General features: G+C 44.4%; 1 protein-coding gene across 3 annotated transcripts in view; it reads right to left on the reverse strand.

Moving 5' to 3' along the window:
* TASP1 (taspase 1) overlaps positions 1-20,016 on the reverse strand; it is a 723,830-nt gene that overhangs the window by 571,027 nt on the left and 132,787 nt on the right. For all 3 annotated transcript variants that reach the window (XM_078649553.1, XM_078649555.1, XM_078649554.1), the window contains exon 3: positions 8,335-8,402. In XM_078649553.1, coding sequence (XP_078505679.1) covers positions 8,335-8,402 — 68 coding nt within the window. The remainder of the gene's footprint in view (positions 1-8,334; positions 8,403-20,016) is intronic.

Consider the following 20,016-nt stretch of genomic DNA (forward strand, 5'->3'; position numbering starts at 1 on the left):
GTTGATGTATTTCCATGCCATGACTATAAACATTGTTTATGCGAATCAGAGCTCAGAACTGTTATAACAAGAAATGTGTTGGGAGCCGTAAAGCATACGTTATGTAACATGTGACCATTGTGTAGCAATGATTGAGCCTTTGACAGTGTGTATTATATCTACCATCTACCTGTACTTGCCAAACGATTTAACTTGTCCTAGTGTACTGCTTTACTTCTACTTAAATGCAAAATAAATTTTTGTTTAAAAAGTCTCTCCTCCTCCTTGGAAGGGTGAGGGGGAGAGTAGAAAGTGGGTAAAGTCCTTAGAACCATCTTAACTGCATGGAATGATGTGAATTAAGGTTTGGAGCTAAGAGCTTTCAACTCACTCACCCTCCTAGCGGTTGTGCTAGGGAAAGAAAGAAACTAGGAATATCAGACAAATGGGCCTGCAAAGGATCAATCGATCTCTCTCCACACCATTTAACAAACGTGGCCCACCTACCAGAATAGACAGATTTGGTGGAGTGTCTCCTGGACGATAAAACAACATCCACCACATCCAGTGGGAGTGAGAAAGAACTCAGATACCCCGTTCAATCTCCAGGCATGAAGGTGAGGCTCTGGAGGCGGAGGAGAAGAAACTGCCCCGGTGACTGCAAGAGGAGATATGCCCTAAGAGGGAGACGGAGCATAGGGTGTAATGATAGACAAAGAAGGTCTGCGTACCACACCCTTCGTGGCCAATCCAGGGCGATCAATATGACTTGGGCCTGGTCTTGGCAAATCTTCCTCAGAACTCGAGAAATCAAGGGTATGGGCGGGAATATATACAGAAGCTGTGAGCCCTAATCTAATTGAAACAGGTCCCCAACGCTCCCCGCCTCAGATAATGAAATCAGCAGAACAACAGGCAGTGCGCGTTCTCGTGAGTGCAAACAGATCCAACAGAGGAAACCGCTATCTCCTGAATACGTAAAGGACTATCTCTGGATGGAGACGTCTCTCGTGATCAGCCGAATACTGCCGACTGAGACTGTCAGCATGCACATTCAGTTCCCCGGCCAGATGATTTGCGATTACGCAAATCTGATTGCACAATTCTAGAAGATTGATGTGAAACAATCTTTCGTCTGGAGACCAAAGACCTTTGACCTCCAGATACCCTAGATGAGCCCCCGACCCTAGAGTGGAGGCATCCGTTATCATTGTGGCCACCGGAGAATGACTTTGCTGCGTGCTGTGTCCCCTGCTTGAAGAAGGACTTTGCTGTGTGCTAAGTCCCCTGCTTAAAGAAAGTCTCCAAGGGCCTGAAGAAGAGCTGGCCTTCTGTTTTGAAGTCCCAGGAACAAAAGGACGTCACCCCCAGCTCCCCTGGACTTCCTTGCTGGGAGTTCTGACCTGCCAAGAGGTGCCTGTAACTGTGCGTGGGCCTCTGGAGGTTGCTTCTGCTGTTGGGAGCTGGGAAAAACTAAAGAGAAGGAAGAAACCCTGTTTCCGACACCATCGACGCCGCCGCTGTGACCCCGCGACCTGCACCGAGGCCCAGGAAAACACTCGTGAAGAGAACGACGCAGCACCCAGCCTGCTCCGCAGCTCTGACGCCCTACAACGTCCACCGACACCGGCAGTGATCGGCCGTGACCGACGTCAGCGCTCGCATCGACTCCGTCTTCCCCAGCGCCTGCATCTTGTTATCTCAGCGCGATAACCGCCGGGGCTAACTCGAGAAAATTGCCTATGTTGCATCATCACAGGAGCCGACATTGGCCATCTTCGACGCCGTGCATCGTCACTGACTTCATTTTCCAAGTTACTGTTGTTTGGGGGTCTGTGTGACTCTGCACCCGACGCCACAATCCTTGCGGGCGGCGCATACTTTGGATTTTGTGCTGTCCTGACGTCGTGATAGCTCCAGTTGGTGCGATTTGATTTCTACAAGCTTATTTTTGCAACATCCTTTTTAAAGACATTTTTCTGAGTATCCGTATGTTGGATTTTTTCAAGTTTAGATAATGATATTTTATTTTTCTAAACTGGTGTGGTGTCCTTTTGTGGTGTTTCACTGTTACTGTGAGTGTTGGTACAAATACTTTACACATTGCCTATGGGATAAGCCTGTCTGCTCGTGCCAAGCTACCAAGGGGATGAGCAGGGGTATCTAGAGTGTGTATCCCCCTTACTCTGACTAGAAGCAAGGGTCCCTATTTGACAAAGGTACCTACCTCTGCCAACTAGAGACCCCCATTTCTAACAGGCAGTGTGTATCCTGCCTCTACCAATCATTAGTCACCAACCCCCCAAGGTTACAAAGCCATTTGGGATACTTACCCAGGGCTGGTCTTTGCTCAAAAAGAGCACTGCACAAAACCAAATTTGGTGCCCCTTCTAATTCACCTCCTGCTGATTTTACTGTAGAATTCGGTCTTTTGAAATCTTGGAATATATTAGCCATCACTAGTGCGACTTCTGTGTTATGCTTTCTGTTGGAATAAAAAAAGCTTGCTCTGCTGTCTGACACAATTGTGTGTGGTACCTATTATGTTTGCATAGTTCCAAGACACCCTACTGAAGGTAACTGTGTGATTTACAAATATAGTTCATTTACCAGTACAAAATATTCATTGCTGCTATTCTAGTCGTAGCCACTAACTTTATCAGAAGATCCCTAGCACAGCCTGTCGTGGAGCGACCCTAGGAAAGCAAAGGGGCATCGTTGCTGTGTGGTGATGAGAGTTTTGGAAGGACTTCACTACCTTCACTGCTACTCACCTTCTCCCCCTAGCTTTCCACCTTGCTGTTGTTAAAGATCTTAGTGGGGCATCTTTTGTGCTTACAGGACATGTGATTGAGTGACTAGACAGTGAACTCAAACCCCCACGCTCCCTACATCTGATTCATCTGTCCATATGCGAAACTGCAGGTGCGAAGCCATTGGAGTTTGCATGGGTGAGAAGGAGTTGTGAGGGCGAGAAAGGTAAATAGAGGTAGACCAACTAAGAGAATGAGGATCCATACAGAAATTTAACAGGCACCGTGGGATGGAAATTAAAAAAAATAAAAATAAATACCTAGGTCATCTCACTGTGCACGCCTCTAAGTCTAGGGGGGCTGGGCATAACTCGCCCATACCCAAACTAGACTTTGCATGATATATAACTGCTAGAAACAGATGGAACAGCAAACACGCCCCTATGCATGTGAACAAAAACAAGAATTAATAAAAAAAGACGGCCTTCGAACTAACCTGGAAACCATCTAAACGTAACACTACAATATTCACTGGCAATGCTCGGATTGTTCTACCCAACCCGAAACCTCTGCTGGATTTACGGTATTGTACTATTTATACTGAGAATTCACTGTACAGTTCAGCTTCAGTCCCAGCACTTGCCTGACGCCAGTATTCCGCGAGCTGTCATACACTCTTTTCCCCAAACACGCGTCACTTTAAATAACTTTGCCCAAAACTCTTCTCAAAGATCACTTTCCACTTGTGGCTTATTAACAATATGGCAGCGGGATTGATTTCTGGCATGATAGGGCAGAGGGGATCTTTGATCTTGAGCTGGAAGCCTTGAAGTTCAAAGCGTACTGTACATTGTACTTGTTTTGATCTTCACAGCAATAAAATGAAAGAGCCAAATAACTGAGTGCTGAAGTTGCTCATCTGTCGGCCCAAAAAAAAAAGTGTAGCCAAATGAGCTTAAAAAAATAAATGAAAAATCCGGCTAATTTGCACGCAATCTAAATTAAACACTTGAAACCGCTGGGTTAAAAACAAAATGTACCTTTATTCCTCTACAGCCAAAGGTTATAGCATACACCTTGTTAAACACGTACGATCTTAGGGCTAAAGTATTATTTCGAGTGAAAAGGTAATATAAAGTATGCTCTTCCTAATAGGAAAACAGGATGCATTTAAAAATTAAAACGAATACTTTAATGTATTTTTTTTTTATTTTTTTTTTAGAAGTAGGCAGTGGTCCGAGAGACCTCTGCCTGCTCCCTAAAAATATTTAGGTCGACATTCACAAAGGGGAAGGGGCTCCCTGGGGACCCCTTCCCATTTGCACTGTTCCACTATTTTGATTTTATGGTAAAATAACATGTTTGGTCGCAAAACATTAATACATAAGCTATTGAATCGGTATTTAGAACAGATGCCCTTTACCCGCCCCATCCAAATACCGATTCTGCATTTATTCTAAAACCCACATTGTTAACATGTTAATGAATCACGATTTGGGTTTTGTACATTTAAAAAAGCTATTTTGCAGCCGCAAAGGCTCAAATTGGACTTTTGCAACTATAAATTTGCTTGGCATACTAGAGCCTTAGTTATTTAGGGAAAAGAGACAAGGGGCTACACCCACCACAGAGATCATAAGGAGTTGATACAATGTATAGTAATCCTACCCAATGACAATCCAAGCTATGGAGCACAGAAAGGGATAGACCAAGGAAAACAAAATCATATTCTCAAAGACATGAGAAGGCAGAGGAAGAAATAAGATGCTAGGAACAACAGAAGGTGAAGGATGAGCTGTAAGAATTCGACAGAGGAGTGCAAGAGTGCCTCATGCCCTTCCTTGGTTCTTCACAGAACCCCTTCGCAGAATTCGAGTAGGCACACTCAGGAATATCAGCATGCGACTGGAGATAAACAAAATCACGACGACAGCCATTTTGTAGACTAAGAGGATTCTGAGACGGATACTAAACTCAAGAGTTGAGGCACTGAACTGTGACCTATCCATACTGATAACAAAGAGTAATATAACAAAGCTAAACAAAATGAAAACATGTTTTCCTTTAGAGTTTTCAGTAGCCTCATTCGTCCCTTTTCCCAAGCAGCATAAACTTACTTACATTCTTTCAGCAAACATACAAAATGTCCCCTCCACTTAGGAACGTACATCTTCACTGAATGGCTTCTGAGCCAATCCTCTTTTCGCCAACAAAGGTGCACAACTCTGGTTAAGTATGAAGGTAATGGCTGGTAGCAGGTGTTAATGCACGTTCCCAAAAAGACAGCAGTAAATAAAATCATTCCGAAGACAACTACTTGGGTTAATTACAATGCAATGCAATTCCATTTCCATGAGAAACTTGTATGTCATAAGACAACACCACCATAGCACCTGAACCCCTAGTGGCCAAGGCCTGGTACGTACCACTCCCTTCAGTGCTGGGCACAAGTGGAGAGCGTTGCACTTCGTCACAAGGATGCAATTGGGCTGCGTAAGCAACCACTAGCACCAGGCTGGGACGCAATATTGTTGGATTTTCGCACAGCGGAAAAAGATCCAGATATGACATCCGACATGGCAGCACCTGCCGACTAACACATCGTATCACAAGAAGCACCCACCTAGACCCATTGGTACATAGGCACAACGCACCAGACTACTCATAATTCTTGACGTTTATCCTCGCACATCAACCACGCAGGCGGAAGTGTTTATACCTGTTCTAACATTTGCCATCTGGTTAACAAATCCTTTGAGGAGTAGACCCATATTGATAATTGTGGGGGACATTTTCACACAGCCCAAGGTGCGGACACTCACTCTCTGCCCCGCTGACCTGACTGGACGCTCCTGGGGGGCTAATGCTGCAGGTCACCCCGCTGCCGCATTCCAGATCACCGCGGCCGGGGACTACAGCTCCAAGCGAGCTTAGCGAGGACTTCCTGGTTCCCGCCCACATCGCGCCCGGAGGCGCTACTTAACTGGAGTTGCTCCCTTGGTGGAGCGGGGGACATTTTCACACAGCCCAAGGTGCTGACACTCACTCTCTGCCCCGCTGACCTGACTGGACGCTCCTGGGGGGCTAATGCTGCAGCTCACCCCGCTGCCGCATTCCAGATCACCGCGGCCGGGGCCTACAGCTACCAGCGAGCTTAGCGAGGACTTCCTGGTTCCCGCCCACATCGCGCCCGGAGGCGCTACTTAACTGGAGTTGCTCCCTTGGTGGAGCGGGGGACATTTTCACACAGCCCAAGGTGCGGACACTCACTCTCTGCCCCGCTGACCTGACTGGACGCTCCTGGGGGGCTAATGCTGCAGGTCACACCGCTGCCGCATTCCAGATCACCGCGGCCGGGGACTACAGCTCCCAGCGAGCTTAGCGAGGACTTCCTGTTTCCCGCCCACATCGCGCCCGGAGGCGCTACTTAACTGGAGTTGCTTCCTCTGCGTCGCGGGACGCGCGCTGGACCAGCCGGGCTAAGCCCGGGCAAAGGGCGGGCCCTCTATGGCCCTCTGAGGCCTGAGGAGGACGGGACGGACCACCCCCCTTGGCTTTACCACAAGAGGAGGTAAAGAGACTTGGACTCCATACTTTGTGGTCTAACCTAATATTTCGTACACTAAAATTTCCTGATCGTGTCACTGCTTGGTATTACCCATACCCATCTCAGCCATAACCAAGTCACATTATGACTCGTAAGGGGGTTAACAGAAAAGCCATCCCTCAGAGGGGTTCGTGCCATGGGACACAAGTCCACCATCCAAATGGGATAGTATTGCCCATTTCTAGAGAAACAGATGAAAATAATTCCCGCCAGTCCGTGGATAGCATATTGACCCAAGACTCTCCTTCACTAACAGCTGGTATTGTGCAAAGCCTCTCACTGGTAGAGGAACTAAATATTCTGTGTAAAACTAGGTATGTTCCAGTGGAACCGAGAATCGAACAAAATAGTGCTCTACCTTGTCCTGCAAATACTATCGGAACATTATCCCCTAACGACTGCCCGCTGGAACCCCCCCTTCTACCTAAAAAAGTTAACACCCAAACCATAGCATTCCCCTAGGTCTCATCCGTTAAAAGGAAGCACGAGGGGGATAAACACAATGGGAATCACCCAAAGCTACAAAAACTGTGCGTAAGCCCCTCATTGTCCATCACTAATTCCCCTTTAACCTCAAAGGCTGCAGAAGAATTAGACCATCTAGTACCTCCCTCCCAGTTGGCTTTACTGTCCCAAATTGAACTACTGGTTAAATCTATTATATCGCCGTTAGTTGAAAAATTAAACACTCTAGGGGATAGGCTGACGGGACTAGAAGAAATGATCAAGGCCAACTTGCCACCCATTAAAAACTTTGTATCATCTAACCGCTCTCAGTCACCTGCTGCCTCCAAAGTGCCTACGTTAATTACACAAAGCATTAATGTTCAGATTCGGCCCCTAGCCCTTAATACATCAGCCCTAAATGCTCCCAAGATCCCTTCTAAACCGTATTAGTACAGCATACTGCTCCTAGAGCAGAGCTTAATAAACCACCTTATATACACCTACCACCGGAGGCCACCCCATTTGTGTATGTCCTTTCGGGAGTACCAGCACTCACTTATGGAAAAGTCGAAAGACAAGAAGACCTACTAAACAAGGTTATGTTTTGGTTAACAAAAAATAGACCCCTGCCAAACGACCTTAATGGAAGAATAGTGAGTGTCAGAAGGGTAGGCTGGTTAGGTTCTCTCCCAAAAGACATCCCGGGTGATCTAGTGCTAGTTAAATTTAGGAACAGACATATTGTCCCGTACTTGCAAACCTGGCAGCCCCAAGAAGGAGACAGCCCTATATCCAGCTGGGATTTACATGATTTTTACCCCAACGCGTCATACACCCCTCTATCAAGACCAAAGACAGGGTATAACCATTCGACGGGTAGAAGCGTCTGTGTATTGAATGGCAGTAGCTTTTCCGCTTCTAATCGACTCAAACCAATGTACAATAGCTTTAACCATGGAAAGTTATATTAATTTGCTTCTAGCAAGTGACAATCTGATGTAATGGTAGAACTGTGAATGCTAATCCTGTGAAAAGCACGTAAACAATAAGGAAATTATTCCCATAGGCTGGGCCTAAGTTTTTTAACTTGTAGATACTTTGTGCTATTGCATGTTTGTTTTTATGACTGTTTTAGCTGTACGCTTTTATGATTTTAAACCAAAATCGAATAAAGCTAATTGAATTCTGAATTCTGATCATTTGTGTAATTCAGGCAATTGAAGTGTATGGTTATCAAAAATGAGTGCATATGTAATCACCAATTACAATTCTCCACCTGTACTATCCTTCCGTCCTCCTCTCCCCCATTTTCTTTTCCCGCATTTTCTTTCTATATTCTTGGTATAGTGTTTCACTTCCTCCTATGGTGGATTTATACCGTTATTAAGCACACACCTGTAAATTGGCAGAAAGCGTATTGTGAGTTGTATTGGACGTTTGTATCTGACGATATATAATATGTATTCGGACCGTTCTAAACTGTTTTGTTTTTCAAAGTTTGAACGTATAAAAAAACAATATAAAAAAAAAAAGACAATACAACCATACCTTTTTACATGCCCTTTTGCAAACATGTTTATATTCCTTAGCTTTGGATTCAGAATGATAGCCTGCACCTACAATAAAAGTAGAAATAAGCAGAGTGAGTTTTTCATGACATGAAAATTAAAACAAATGTTTTTAATTGCAATTTCTACTGATTTATTTGGAAAGTCAAAATCAATAAAAGTTCCCTTGTTTGGCTGCGTTGTGCCGCCAGACCTCTATCAGCTTCAGCTGTTCCATGAGCATCAAGTTGAATTGAAGCCCTGCCCAGTGATTCCAGTTCTTAAACGGCAGAAGAAAAATGTGCAGGAGCCCCAGTTTTTCCGGGGAGCCCGGTGCAGAGATGCCTGGTTTACGGAACACCAAGACTACCTAATTTTGATTCCAAGTCATACCTCTTTTTTCAACTACTCTATGCTTCTTGTTTCTTTATCTAATTCTTAGGAATTCTTTTTCACTCCTGCTTTTTCCATTTGTTACTGTTTTCCTTTCTCTTTATCTTCCTTCTGCTTTCTCCTTTTTCTCTAATGCTGAAGATCAAAATCTGATGATAAAATATATGTCCTGCTCGGCTGCAACATTACACTGAACGCCAGTGCACTTCCTGCACACACTATGCACTGCTGATATCAAATTCAGAATCTTGCATGCAATTAAAGCCCCAATACAAATAAACAAGTTAATTACCTTCACTAACACTCTTTGTGGTGGATAATCTTTGTAACCACAGTTTGCTCACCTTTAGACTATTCCCCTGGTGCCAGACTGGATATAGAAGTTTTCATAGCACCATTCCCGAGCGCCTCTAGTTGAAAAGAAAGCCAATGCAAAGCTGCATGGCACCACCTAGGGGCTCGCTAGAGCACTACTGTGAAAACGTTTGAATCCAGCCTGGTGCCTATGGAATAAATGGAGAGAAACCTGAGGTTAGAGGTATTCACAGTCTTTGTACAAGACTTCCTCTATGGTTCTAAAAAACTTGATTGTCAATGTTAGGAGCATTTATGGAGGTGAGTAGAAGCAGTTTTCGGGTGTATAGCCCCCACCTCTCCTATCTACCTCCGGAATCTGTAATTGTAAACAATATTTACAATGAAAATGTATGGCTCACCCACAATACAATCCCTCCTGCTGACGGGTGCCAACATTGTCCAATCCATTACTTTCATACTTTGTGGTGTTACGTTCTGGGAAAATGTGTCCCCTTTTACATCAATAAAGGGCCTACTGCTTTCGTGTATATGACCAAACACTATGTATCCTATTCACCGGAGCATTTTCAGTATGTAAAGTGGTAATCCAGTAGTACAACTTTTAACACTCATAAATGCAAATCAGTACCATACGGGTGGAGCTCTCCATCTACACCTCCCTTATGTCTTATGTGTGGAGTTTTCTGTCATGGATGCAGAGAACTCAGCACACAGTATGGTGTGGGAGGATCAAGGCATAGTGGTAGGTAGGAATAGAGGGAATATCTACTACAAAATGAGAAGAGCAGAGAAAAATAAAGAGATGCTCAGGGAGGCACACTGAAACACAAAAACATACATAGAAAGTAGTCAGCCAGTTGCTATTCACCAAAGTTACTTCCACAATCACTTCAATCGTTCTATTGACAAAACAGGCTAAAAAATCATACACCATGTATGGCCATTCGCAGGTACTGTACTGTAAGACAGCTGCACAAAAATCAAAAGACCAGAGAGAGAGGGAATAACACAAGCAGCACTCAAGATAAAATAGGAGAAAACAATCTGTATTTAAACAAAGTTATTTTAACCCCTTACCCCTTTTGAAAAGGTGGCGCGCTCTCTGGGGGGATTAAAAAGATTGATCTCCTAGATCTATCAAATCCTGCAACACCCGTTGACTGATCCTGCCCACCCTTATCAGCGTCAGTGGCAGTTGGCGGCTGGGTCGGACATCACACCTTCGCAGTGGGACAGACTGTGGAGAGACATACCCAAGATATATCGGAGCATCCCGCAGAGGGAAAATGCGTATAAGCTCCTGACCCAGTGGTACTACACGCCCTTAAGGCTACACAAGATGTTCCCTGCGACTTCCCCGTTGTGTTGGAGGTGTCGGTCGGCAACTGGAGATTTTGTCCACATATGGTGGGCGTGCCCGATCATAACTGTCTTTTGGAAGGAGGTTTTCAGCCACATTAGGGAGGTCCTGGGGTTTCCCCTGCCTGAAGCAGTGAGCACTATTCTACTTGGAATTAGGCCCTCTACTCTCAAGGCACTCACCCGTAGCGATTGGATCCTAACACTCCAAATGCTGGGAATGGCGAAACAGCTCATAGCGCTATACTGGAAAAGGCCTGAAGCTCCACCCATAGCAGCCTGGTTCACACGACTCTGGCACGTTCTAGCGATGGAACTCCTAACTGCGCGATTGCAAGCGAGAGACACACGCTTTGGAGCGTTCTGGAAGCCTCTAACCTGCTATCTCTGTTCAATAGAACATGCGCGCTGCATGCCTACCAGGCTTAGAACCCTGCACCTCTTTGATAATGCTGTTGCCCCTATAGACCCCAACAGACTGCTCCCCTAGCCCACTTGTACACCATAGAAGCTATCTAGGTTGCCCCCCCCCAGGCTGCCCCCCACGCGGCGCGAGCTTATCCAGTCCTCACGAAGATCTCTCTTTCTCACCATTTCTACGCTTTCCCCCTACCTCTTTCTTCTTCCTATTCCGCTCTCGGACCTTTTCTGTGATCGTGGCGCCCTGCTGGGCCGTCTAAAGTATATTAGATCAATCTTCAGATGCATCATCCCCAAGGGCCACGAGATCTGGGTTGTATGTACACCATGTTGTTATGACAGCTTGTATTAAGCCATGCGGCCGGCCCCACTGGGGTTGTAGGCAAGGCGCTGTGTTCAATAGTTCATTCTGTATGGCACCTATGATATGATTACTGCTATCTGTCGCGGCAGGCCCCGCCCTGGGGTTGTAGGCTTAACGCTGTGTTTCTGAGACCCTATCATGGGTGTTGTTCTTTATAATAAAACAGACTTGAAGTAAAAAAAGTTATTTTGTATATTTAATTTATTTTAAAACTAAAACAGGCACATAACAGTAAATCTATACAAAATTAGTAGACAACACATATAGCAACAAGGCTTTACTCACATTCAAGACAACTACTAAGGCAAAGGAGTTGGGGAGTCCCATACACATCATCAAATAAAACTCAATACATCTACCAGTCACACACAGCTTGCCCACATAATATGCCAAGCCGCAGACAAAACACTTTTTCACTATGTCAGCAAATATTGTCACCTTGCCACTAATTTTAAAGAACAATTACTTGAGAAGTTCATATAGTGTATATAAATAGGCAGAAGATCATCTTTGGGATATCTAGGGAAGCAAAACTTTCTAAATATCCCTTTCTCCAGATGTGACCCTTGACATGAGTGTAGACTTGTACAGGAGCTCACCTCCCCTGCAGCTCCAGTCCATCCCTGAATGACAAAATACAGGCTACACTCCACTTATGATGCCCGTTGATCTTTCCAGAGTGTTACTGGGGACACGCTGGGCATCTCACAGGCTAACCAATCACACTGCTTTCACCAGGTAGGGGATGCATTACCAGCGTATTGCACAAGCGTATTGCCATGTCAAAGTAAAATGCAGAAATGCAAAGGGTGGTAAAGGAATTATATTCCATAGCCCACTTCCCTCAAGCATTATCTGCCATTGACGGCGCCAACATTTCCCTTCAGCCGCCACAGGAACAGAAATCTCCACAACAATCGTCACTAGCAATCCTTCAATGTGCAAGCAATGGCAAGGTCTACTCAACTGATGTGTATGCTGCCTTTCCTGGACACACACAGGACATCTATATCTTACACCAGCCAATGCTTGCACTTGAGTTGGTCGCTGTGGATTTCGGTGACATGTGGCTGCTAGGTAAGTTTTGAAATTCAGATATTCGTGTCACTTACAATGAATTCGTTTCTCTACCAGGGTTCTCTGATAGCACAAGGTTGGTCAGTGTTCCACAATGGAACTCTCTCTCTCACCACTGACGTATTGCAGATTCTTGAAGGCTTCAAAAAGCATGCCTAAACGTGCTTACATTGCTATCACGAAAGAACCATGCCAGCATGCATTTTGGTGAAGAACTCCGTATTTAAATACATCGGTGGGCTCAGGTGCCGAAGTTTCCAGTGTCCGGGTACTCAAGCTAAAAATGCTTTCTAGAGATTCGCTGTAAGTGGGAGAAGCCTACACTTTGTTTGAGATGTGTAGTCAGAAACTTTCATAAAGTCTAAACAACCGGATACGTTGCATGTTTTATTTTTCCAATAAAACACATGCTTAGCTGAGGGGACAGTCTTTAGCAAGTGCGTGTGTTTTTTTACTCAGAGTTTGTTCACTTTAATAAGGATTGTTAGAAAGAACAGTACCTACGTTGGGGTGTTTAAATACGTAAATATTTAGACAGTTCACTCTGTTCTCTTAAATGTCTCAGGACTAGGGTCACTCAAGAAGGTAGTTGGGGCCGGCGTTTGGTGGGGTCTCGTGAATCCGTACCATGAGACGGGAGGGAAAATCTTTGTTAACTTACAGTCGAAGTTGCCAACAGACTGTTTAATGAACAAATACATTTCTTTGTGTTTAAATATTCTTGCACATACACTTGCATTGCACCTGAATACATAAACCTCAGTGACTCTCGGAAACTACATTGTCCTCACAGTCCACAACTAAATTTGAAATTCTTAATGCATGTTCGCGCTATATAAAACTTCAAATAAAATAAATAAATAGTGCAGTGAGAGACCCCACACTCCTCTGTACATCATTCTGACAGGTAAGTCTGCTTGACACAGTTGATGACATTCTCATTGACAGGTATATGGGCATCCTCAGAACTGCTGCTTGATTCCGTTTGTCTTCCCACAGGACTGTGCCCAGTCAGAGGCAAGAACAGAACCTTTCTTTTTGTGCATGATGGTGGCTTGCTCCTGTGTCCGTTTTACCAACTGCCTTTTATTCCACCATCCTTTGCCCACAACCAGTGCTGCACCTGTACAGGTATATACATTTTGCACTTGCCTATCCTAAGCCTGATTGGATTCCAAATCAGCACCCAATCACCTACCTCAAAGACCTTCTCTTGACTGATTGTGTTTTTTGTCAAAGTCATGTCTCAATTTTGTCAGCTGCAAAGACACGTTTGAGGCAACATAATTTCTATTTATTCGTACCTCGTTGTTCTTGGGAGCTTTTTCATTAGTGTAAATCAAAAGAGAGGGGGGACTAGGAGCTAGTTGAGGTCCAGTACCCGTGCTCCACATAGTAATATAGAACCAAACAGATGAGTTACTGTTCCTAAAGGGACACTATTGCTGTCCACAGAAAAAAGAAATGAGGAAAAGACAGAGGGGGATAGGTCTAGACCTCCAAGATAGAGAAAATCACAGATCTTGTCTCTTGTTGCCCTCACGCGCCCGAGGGATGTCATGTTTCATCATTGTGCATTGCTCCTCGTCGGGCCAGTGCTGCAATGCCCTACAGGTCCCCCGAAGGGTCACTTCGGCGGATATCTCTGAGTAACTTTTTTCAATCAGAAGGGGGGGGGGGGAGGTAGAAATCAGATCCTTTCGGTTTCCAAAATATATCCAATGATCAGTATGAGAAAGGATCACTTGCCCTGCACAACCTTAGGTATTTTGCAAGAGCGGAGGCGTGCGTCCCAAAGATAAAAAACCCTCATGCACGTGATGGGTATTTCGATGTTATAGCGGTGTATCTTGATTCTCCGCTTTTAAATCACGTGTGTGCATAATCATTGGGTCGTTCAGATTATGCAACCTCCACCAGGAGGCATTGACCCAAGGTTGAAGCAGTAGTGAACCAGTGATAGGGAATGGTTTTTTAAAAGCCCGGATAACCAGAGTGCAACTTTAATAAGTCTGGGTTCGGGTCTGAAAAAATTCTGTTGTTAGTGCATCTATAAGTACTTATTATGAGCAATGGATGCACTCAGAATATGATAAGAATATTGTGAAGGGGGGGGGGGATGATTAAAAATTGGTCGACATGTTTCTGCCTTCTATGCCTCAATAGGACTTACTGGCTTTCATCAGGACCGTTATGTGAATAACGTGAGGTAAGGGGGTGCGAACAAAGTGCTCTAACAAGACTGACGGAAGAACTGACAGTAAAAATTGAAATTTTGGAAACCAAATTGAACAATACTGTGAATATTACCATATACAAAAACAGACTGGATGAAATTAACAAAGAAATTGCAGAAAAGCTAAACAGAGAGTCTGTGAACATCGCAGCAACGTGAAATGTAAAAAGAGTACTACAAAAATGGCCCATCACTATCTAGAAAAAAGACACACAATTCAAGATCTAAATTGGGTAATTCTAGAAACTTTACCCAATAAAGACAGGAACGCCGAGAGGATCCTGTTTGAAAAAGAACAGCGATGGGTTCATAGGCTGGGCACTGACCGTGGGGGACTGAATGATAATATTCCTTGGCACAGTTTAAACAAGAGATAAATGAACCAAGAAAATATCAAGAACTCCTCGAATACTAAGAACCCACGAAATGCCAATACCTCCTTATATTAAAATCGAGATGCCATTTGGTTTACAACATCATGTGACTGAGGTGGCCCAACAACACCCCTGGTAGATACCTAGAAAAACTATGAATCAACAAAACTATACCACAAAGCCCCTCTGAATATAAGAACGATGAGTACATATGAGCACCAGTCTTAAGATGACCGCTGGGGATTGGATGATAATATCCCTTGGCACAGTTTAAACAAGAGATAAATGAACCAAGAAAATATCAAGAACTCCTCGAATACTAAGAATCGACAAAATGTCATTACGTCCTTATATCAAAATCGAGATGCCATTTGGTTTACAACATCATGTGACTGAGGTGGCCCAAGAACACCCCTGGTAGATACCTAGAAAAACTGTGAATCAACGAAACTATCCCATAAAACCCCTCTGAACATAAGAACGATGAGTACATATGAGCACCAGTCTTAAGATGAGGCCTGAATTTTTGAGACTCCCAGAGAAAGCAAAGAAAGAAAGAAAATTCACATGACATGACCACTCGAAATAAGAGATAGCAACATCTTACGGCCTGACAATATCAAAATGAAACATTTTATTGCCTGTAAAGTAAGGTTGTTGATCGAGAATACTGTGGTTTTTCTTTCAAAAATAAGTAAACCCGATCGGCTTCACTGCACCATCTCTGAAAAACCAAACCGTTCATATCAGAAATGTTTTACCGAACACAGTACGACATAATCGGTGTCCGTTACTATAGTAACACATGAAGGAACCAATCAGAGTCATTCACAAATGACTCTTCTAACCCGGAAACAGTAACCTCTGTTTCCGGGTAAAGGAAGGCAGCGCGTTCACATCGGACGCCAGGAAAGGACGCAGCAGGTACCGGACGAGACCAGCGCGAATCCCGAAAACCGCAAGTATCTTACTGCTTCCCCCCGAACTAATGTTATACTTTTCCCTTGTCCAGTCTACCTGAAGGCCTCCCCACCCGACTGGAGCGCGTCTCAAATACGCGCGAGGTAACATTTTTGAACTCTGTAGACGGTATAATTCACCATCCACCAGAGTCACACACTATACCGATATCAGTACAAAAATGTGTATACTTATATTTCATTCTGACTAAAAAAGAGTAATGCCCATTGTACATTATTCTAAGAGGTCACACGGGTGGTCAACTAGAAAACAGTCTTCACGTGTGTATAGACGCTGTAAATACATGCATGCAGCACATACCTCCAAGCATGCAAATACCCTCTCATGGAGTATGGAGTTTTGAAAGGAGAGTTGACATTGCCACAGACAGGAGCCGGTCCATGAAGTATTGCTATTTTATAGTTGTTATAAGAGTCTATCAATTGATAGATCCGATAAGCAGATTTCTGCTTGGTGTGTATCCTTGTGTAAACCCCCCCCCCCCTTGTTTGTTGAAGGACTTTTTGTGTTTTATTTCTCCTTACAGGCACAGTGTGACCTCACTAGAAAACAAGATACTGGTTAATATACCGTTTCTTAATCACCTTTTTTAGAGCACTTTGTTCGCACCCCCTTACCTCACGTTATTCACATAACGGTCCTGATGAAAGCCAGTAAGTCCTATTGAGGCATAGAAGGCAGAAACATGTCGACCAATTTTTATTCATCCCCCCCCCCTTCACAATATTCTTATCATATTCTGAGTGCATCCATTGCTCATAATAAGTACTTATAGATGCACTAACAACAGAATTTTTTCAGACCCGAACCCAGACTTATTAAAGTTGCACTCTGGTTATCCGGGCTTTTAAAAAACCATTCCCTATCACTGGTTCACTACTGCTTCAACCTTGGGTCAATGCCTCCTGGTGGAGGTTGCATAACCTGAACGACCCAATGATTATGCACACACGTGATTTAAAAGCGGAGGTTGTGCAGGACAAGTGATCCTTTCTCATACTGATCATTGTATCTCTTAGTAACACCATATGAGGAGTTAGGGTGTGAGTTTTTCCAGTCAGAAAGATGGTTTGTGGGAGAGAGTGAGTGACTAAAACTGTCTAGGGGATACCTAAAAAGGCTTTTTTATGTGTGGGTTCCCCTGTCAGTCTAAAAAAAAACATAGGTTGTTGTTACTGGCTGGGCAATAATGTACCCCAGTAACTCTTAGGTCGACATGTTTCGCGCCCATCAGTGGTCATAACGATCCATGGCGCTTCCTCAGGACCAGAAAAGGTGATTATAAAAAGTGATAAAAAGTAAAAAAAACTTATGTTAAAAGGAGGGGCAGTCCCCCTTGTGAAACGACAAGGTGGCGTAAGCTCAAATAGTGACCTTTCTTGTTGCAACCTATTTGTAAAGTTGAGTTTGCTCCAAAGGCTAACACGATATGAGTATGCAGGCATGCGTGTAATTGTAGGTGTTGGAGAACAGTGCACCCAGCGACAACCCCCATTACAGTGCGGACGGACACGTGTCAGCCTATGGAGCGATCTCAACTTTACAAATAGGTTGCAACAAGAGCGGTAACTATTTGAGCTGACCCCACCTTGTAATTTCCTCTTCAGATGACCACCTCAGCACGTCACTTCCCGGACACAGGGATAGCAGCATAGGAGGTGGACAGGCCTCCATGTACTGTCAACGGTGGCAACAGGGATGCCTCAAGGGGTGCGCTAGTCTCCGCTGCGGCACCAATACTTCTCTCTCTCCTCTTCTCTGGGGTGACACGACATGCAGGGCTGCAGATAACGGTGCAGGGCTTAGGAGTGTCGTGCCATGTCGGGAATGCGCTCCCCTTCCTACCTCATTGAGACAGACAGCAGCAGGCGGAGCATGGGCTTGCTTTAAGGGTCCTGGGGTACGTTCTCTTGCTGTGCTGACCTGCTCTCGTCCGCAAGTACTGCAGCAGCTGCTGTGACCTTTCCTTTCTTACCAATTGGCCTGACATGCTTCACAGTCTCTCAGGGCAACCCCCTTCCGCTTTTGTCACAGCAGGATGCACGGCGCAATGCCATGCGGTCTTCATTCACCTCCTGTCGGCTTTCTCACCACGGCGGGCACCCTCCTCATGGGCAGTGCTGGTCACCTCCTCCCGTGGCGGGTCCTTCCCTGCAGGGCCGGTCAGTACTGCGGCTGCAGGGACCTCACTGGGGTATGCCTCGCATGCACTGGATGGCCTTCTTCTTGTCCTGCTTCATCTGATATCAAGATGGCAGTAGGTGCGGGGTGAGCCTTAGACTCTGGCAACTCTTCCCCCTACAACGAACTGAGAAACGCCAGGCGGGGTTAGAACCCGCTAATTGCCATTGTGGTAGCTCGGGCCCTAGGCCATCACACCGCTAGAATAACGACAGAGAGGCATGGGGATGGTAACTAGAACTGGCCCAGGGCACATACGCCCTGATGAGTGTGGGGTGAGTGTAGAGGCCAGCCCTCTGGAAGTGACAGGTTACAGAGGAACACTAGAACATGTACAGCAGATCACTACACATGTGACATGACTGGCAAGCCTGGATCCTGACAGAAACTGACTGTCTTTAACAGAATCCGGACTGGTTTGCTGCACATGCATGTGCCTCAACTTTGAAACATAAAACATTGCTTGATCTTACCTCACAATGCCCAATACATCATCACAAACAGGCATCCAGATATAGTACTCATTTAGTTCAATAGATAGGTAATTTTATATTTCAGTTTACAACTACATATAACATCAATCTACACTTGTAATTTCCATTGAGATCAGTGCACCTTGCATGTCGTTTTCATAGGTTGGCACATAACGCAAGTACATCTACATGACTTAATATATACAATATTCAATTTCAATTATCAACATTTTAACATAAATGCGAATCAGGTACCAACAGACTGACATTTAGAACCACAGCCACGTTTTTTTTTTTTTTTATAAACACAGCCACGTTTTTAATTTCACACTTTCGTACTGATTACGCTCACATGGTGGATTTCTCCACTTCCACTATGTAGGTGAAGAACTCTGTAATAGAGAACTCCATAGCAGAGAGAGAGAGTTTTCTGCCAACTTGAAACACATATCTCGCTAGTGTGACTCACAGAAAAGGGATATTGTCAACGTGATCCACGACAGAAGCCATAATGGCCTGATCTGATCTCCAAGAGTCCTGGAGCATTAGGACAACTGAAACAGAGCGAGAGTTCATAACTAATGTCGTAAATAAAGTTACGATGTTTAGGAAAGGTCGCAGAAACACTAACAACTGATACATAGGTAGTTTTTGTTTATCGTATGCCTCATAATTATTGGAGCGTGCGGCTCATTGTTTGTGGTATACCTCACCTGTATCTGTTTAATACTAAGAAACATTGGCTGCACTGACATTTGCATTAGGAAGGCTATGGGGAATATTAGAAAGCCCCTCTGTGGCAAATTTCCAATAAGTAGTTTCTGCGATACTACTCCCCTTCATAACTTATGTTCAGGAGATCTATCTAGACAGTATGCGATGTCTTCCTAAAGCCCACTGTGCTGCATTTAGGACAATCTTTAATCTCCCCAAGAGCATAAACCAGGCTCAAATTAGGCTAAAGTTCAACTTAATCAGGAAAGACCTAGCATGTGTGGCCTGCTTTGTATCACACAGTCACCGCAACTTTCTCCACTAGTGATTATGGCAGAGTAGGGATTCCCACAATGTGTTATGAAATTAATCCGAATGGTATTTTTACTAACAAAACGTGGGTTAGCTAAACACTGGATAGCCCTATAGCCCCCGCGATGAATGGCTACAGAATGCGCCATGTCAGAAAAGGTAGTCTGTCTGGCACAAGGCTGCCGATACAAACACTTGAAAATATGGAGACCACAGATATCTCATTTTTACCTAAGTGCTTGATACAGTTGGTAGTTATGATTGTGAAAAACGGAATAAAAAATTATAGAAGAAAAGAGAATGAAATCCTGGCTCATTGATGTGATAATCTTTTTCCAAAAAAGAAATGGGGTATACAATCATATCAACCTTTCAGCAAATAAAAATATTACAGCCAGGTCTTGAGGCACCATTCTAGGTTTAAAATCATAAAACTGTGCTTCGCCTAGGCTTCTATCTACGAACTCAGGCACACGTAGAA

Source organism: Lissotriton helveticus, chromosome 6, assembly GCF_964261635.1.
Source record: "Lissotriton helveticus chromosome 6, aLisHel1.1, whole genome shotgun sequence".
Lineage (NCBI taxonomy): Eukaryota > Metazoa > Chordata > Amphibia > Caudata > Salamandridae > Lissotriton > Lissotriton helveticus.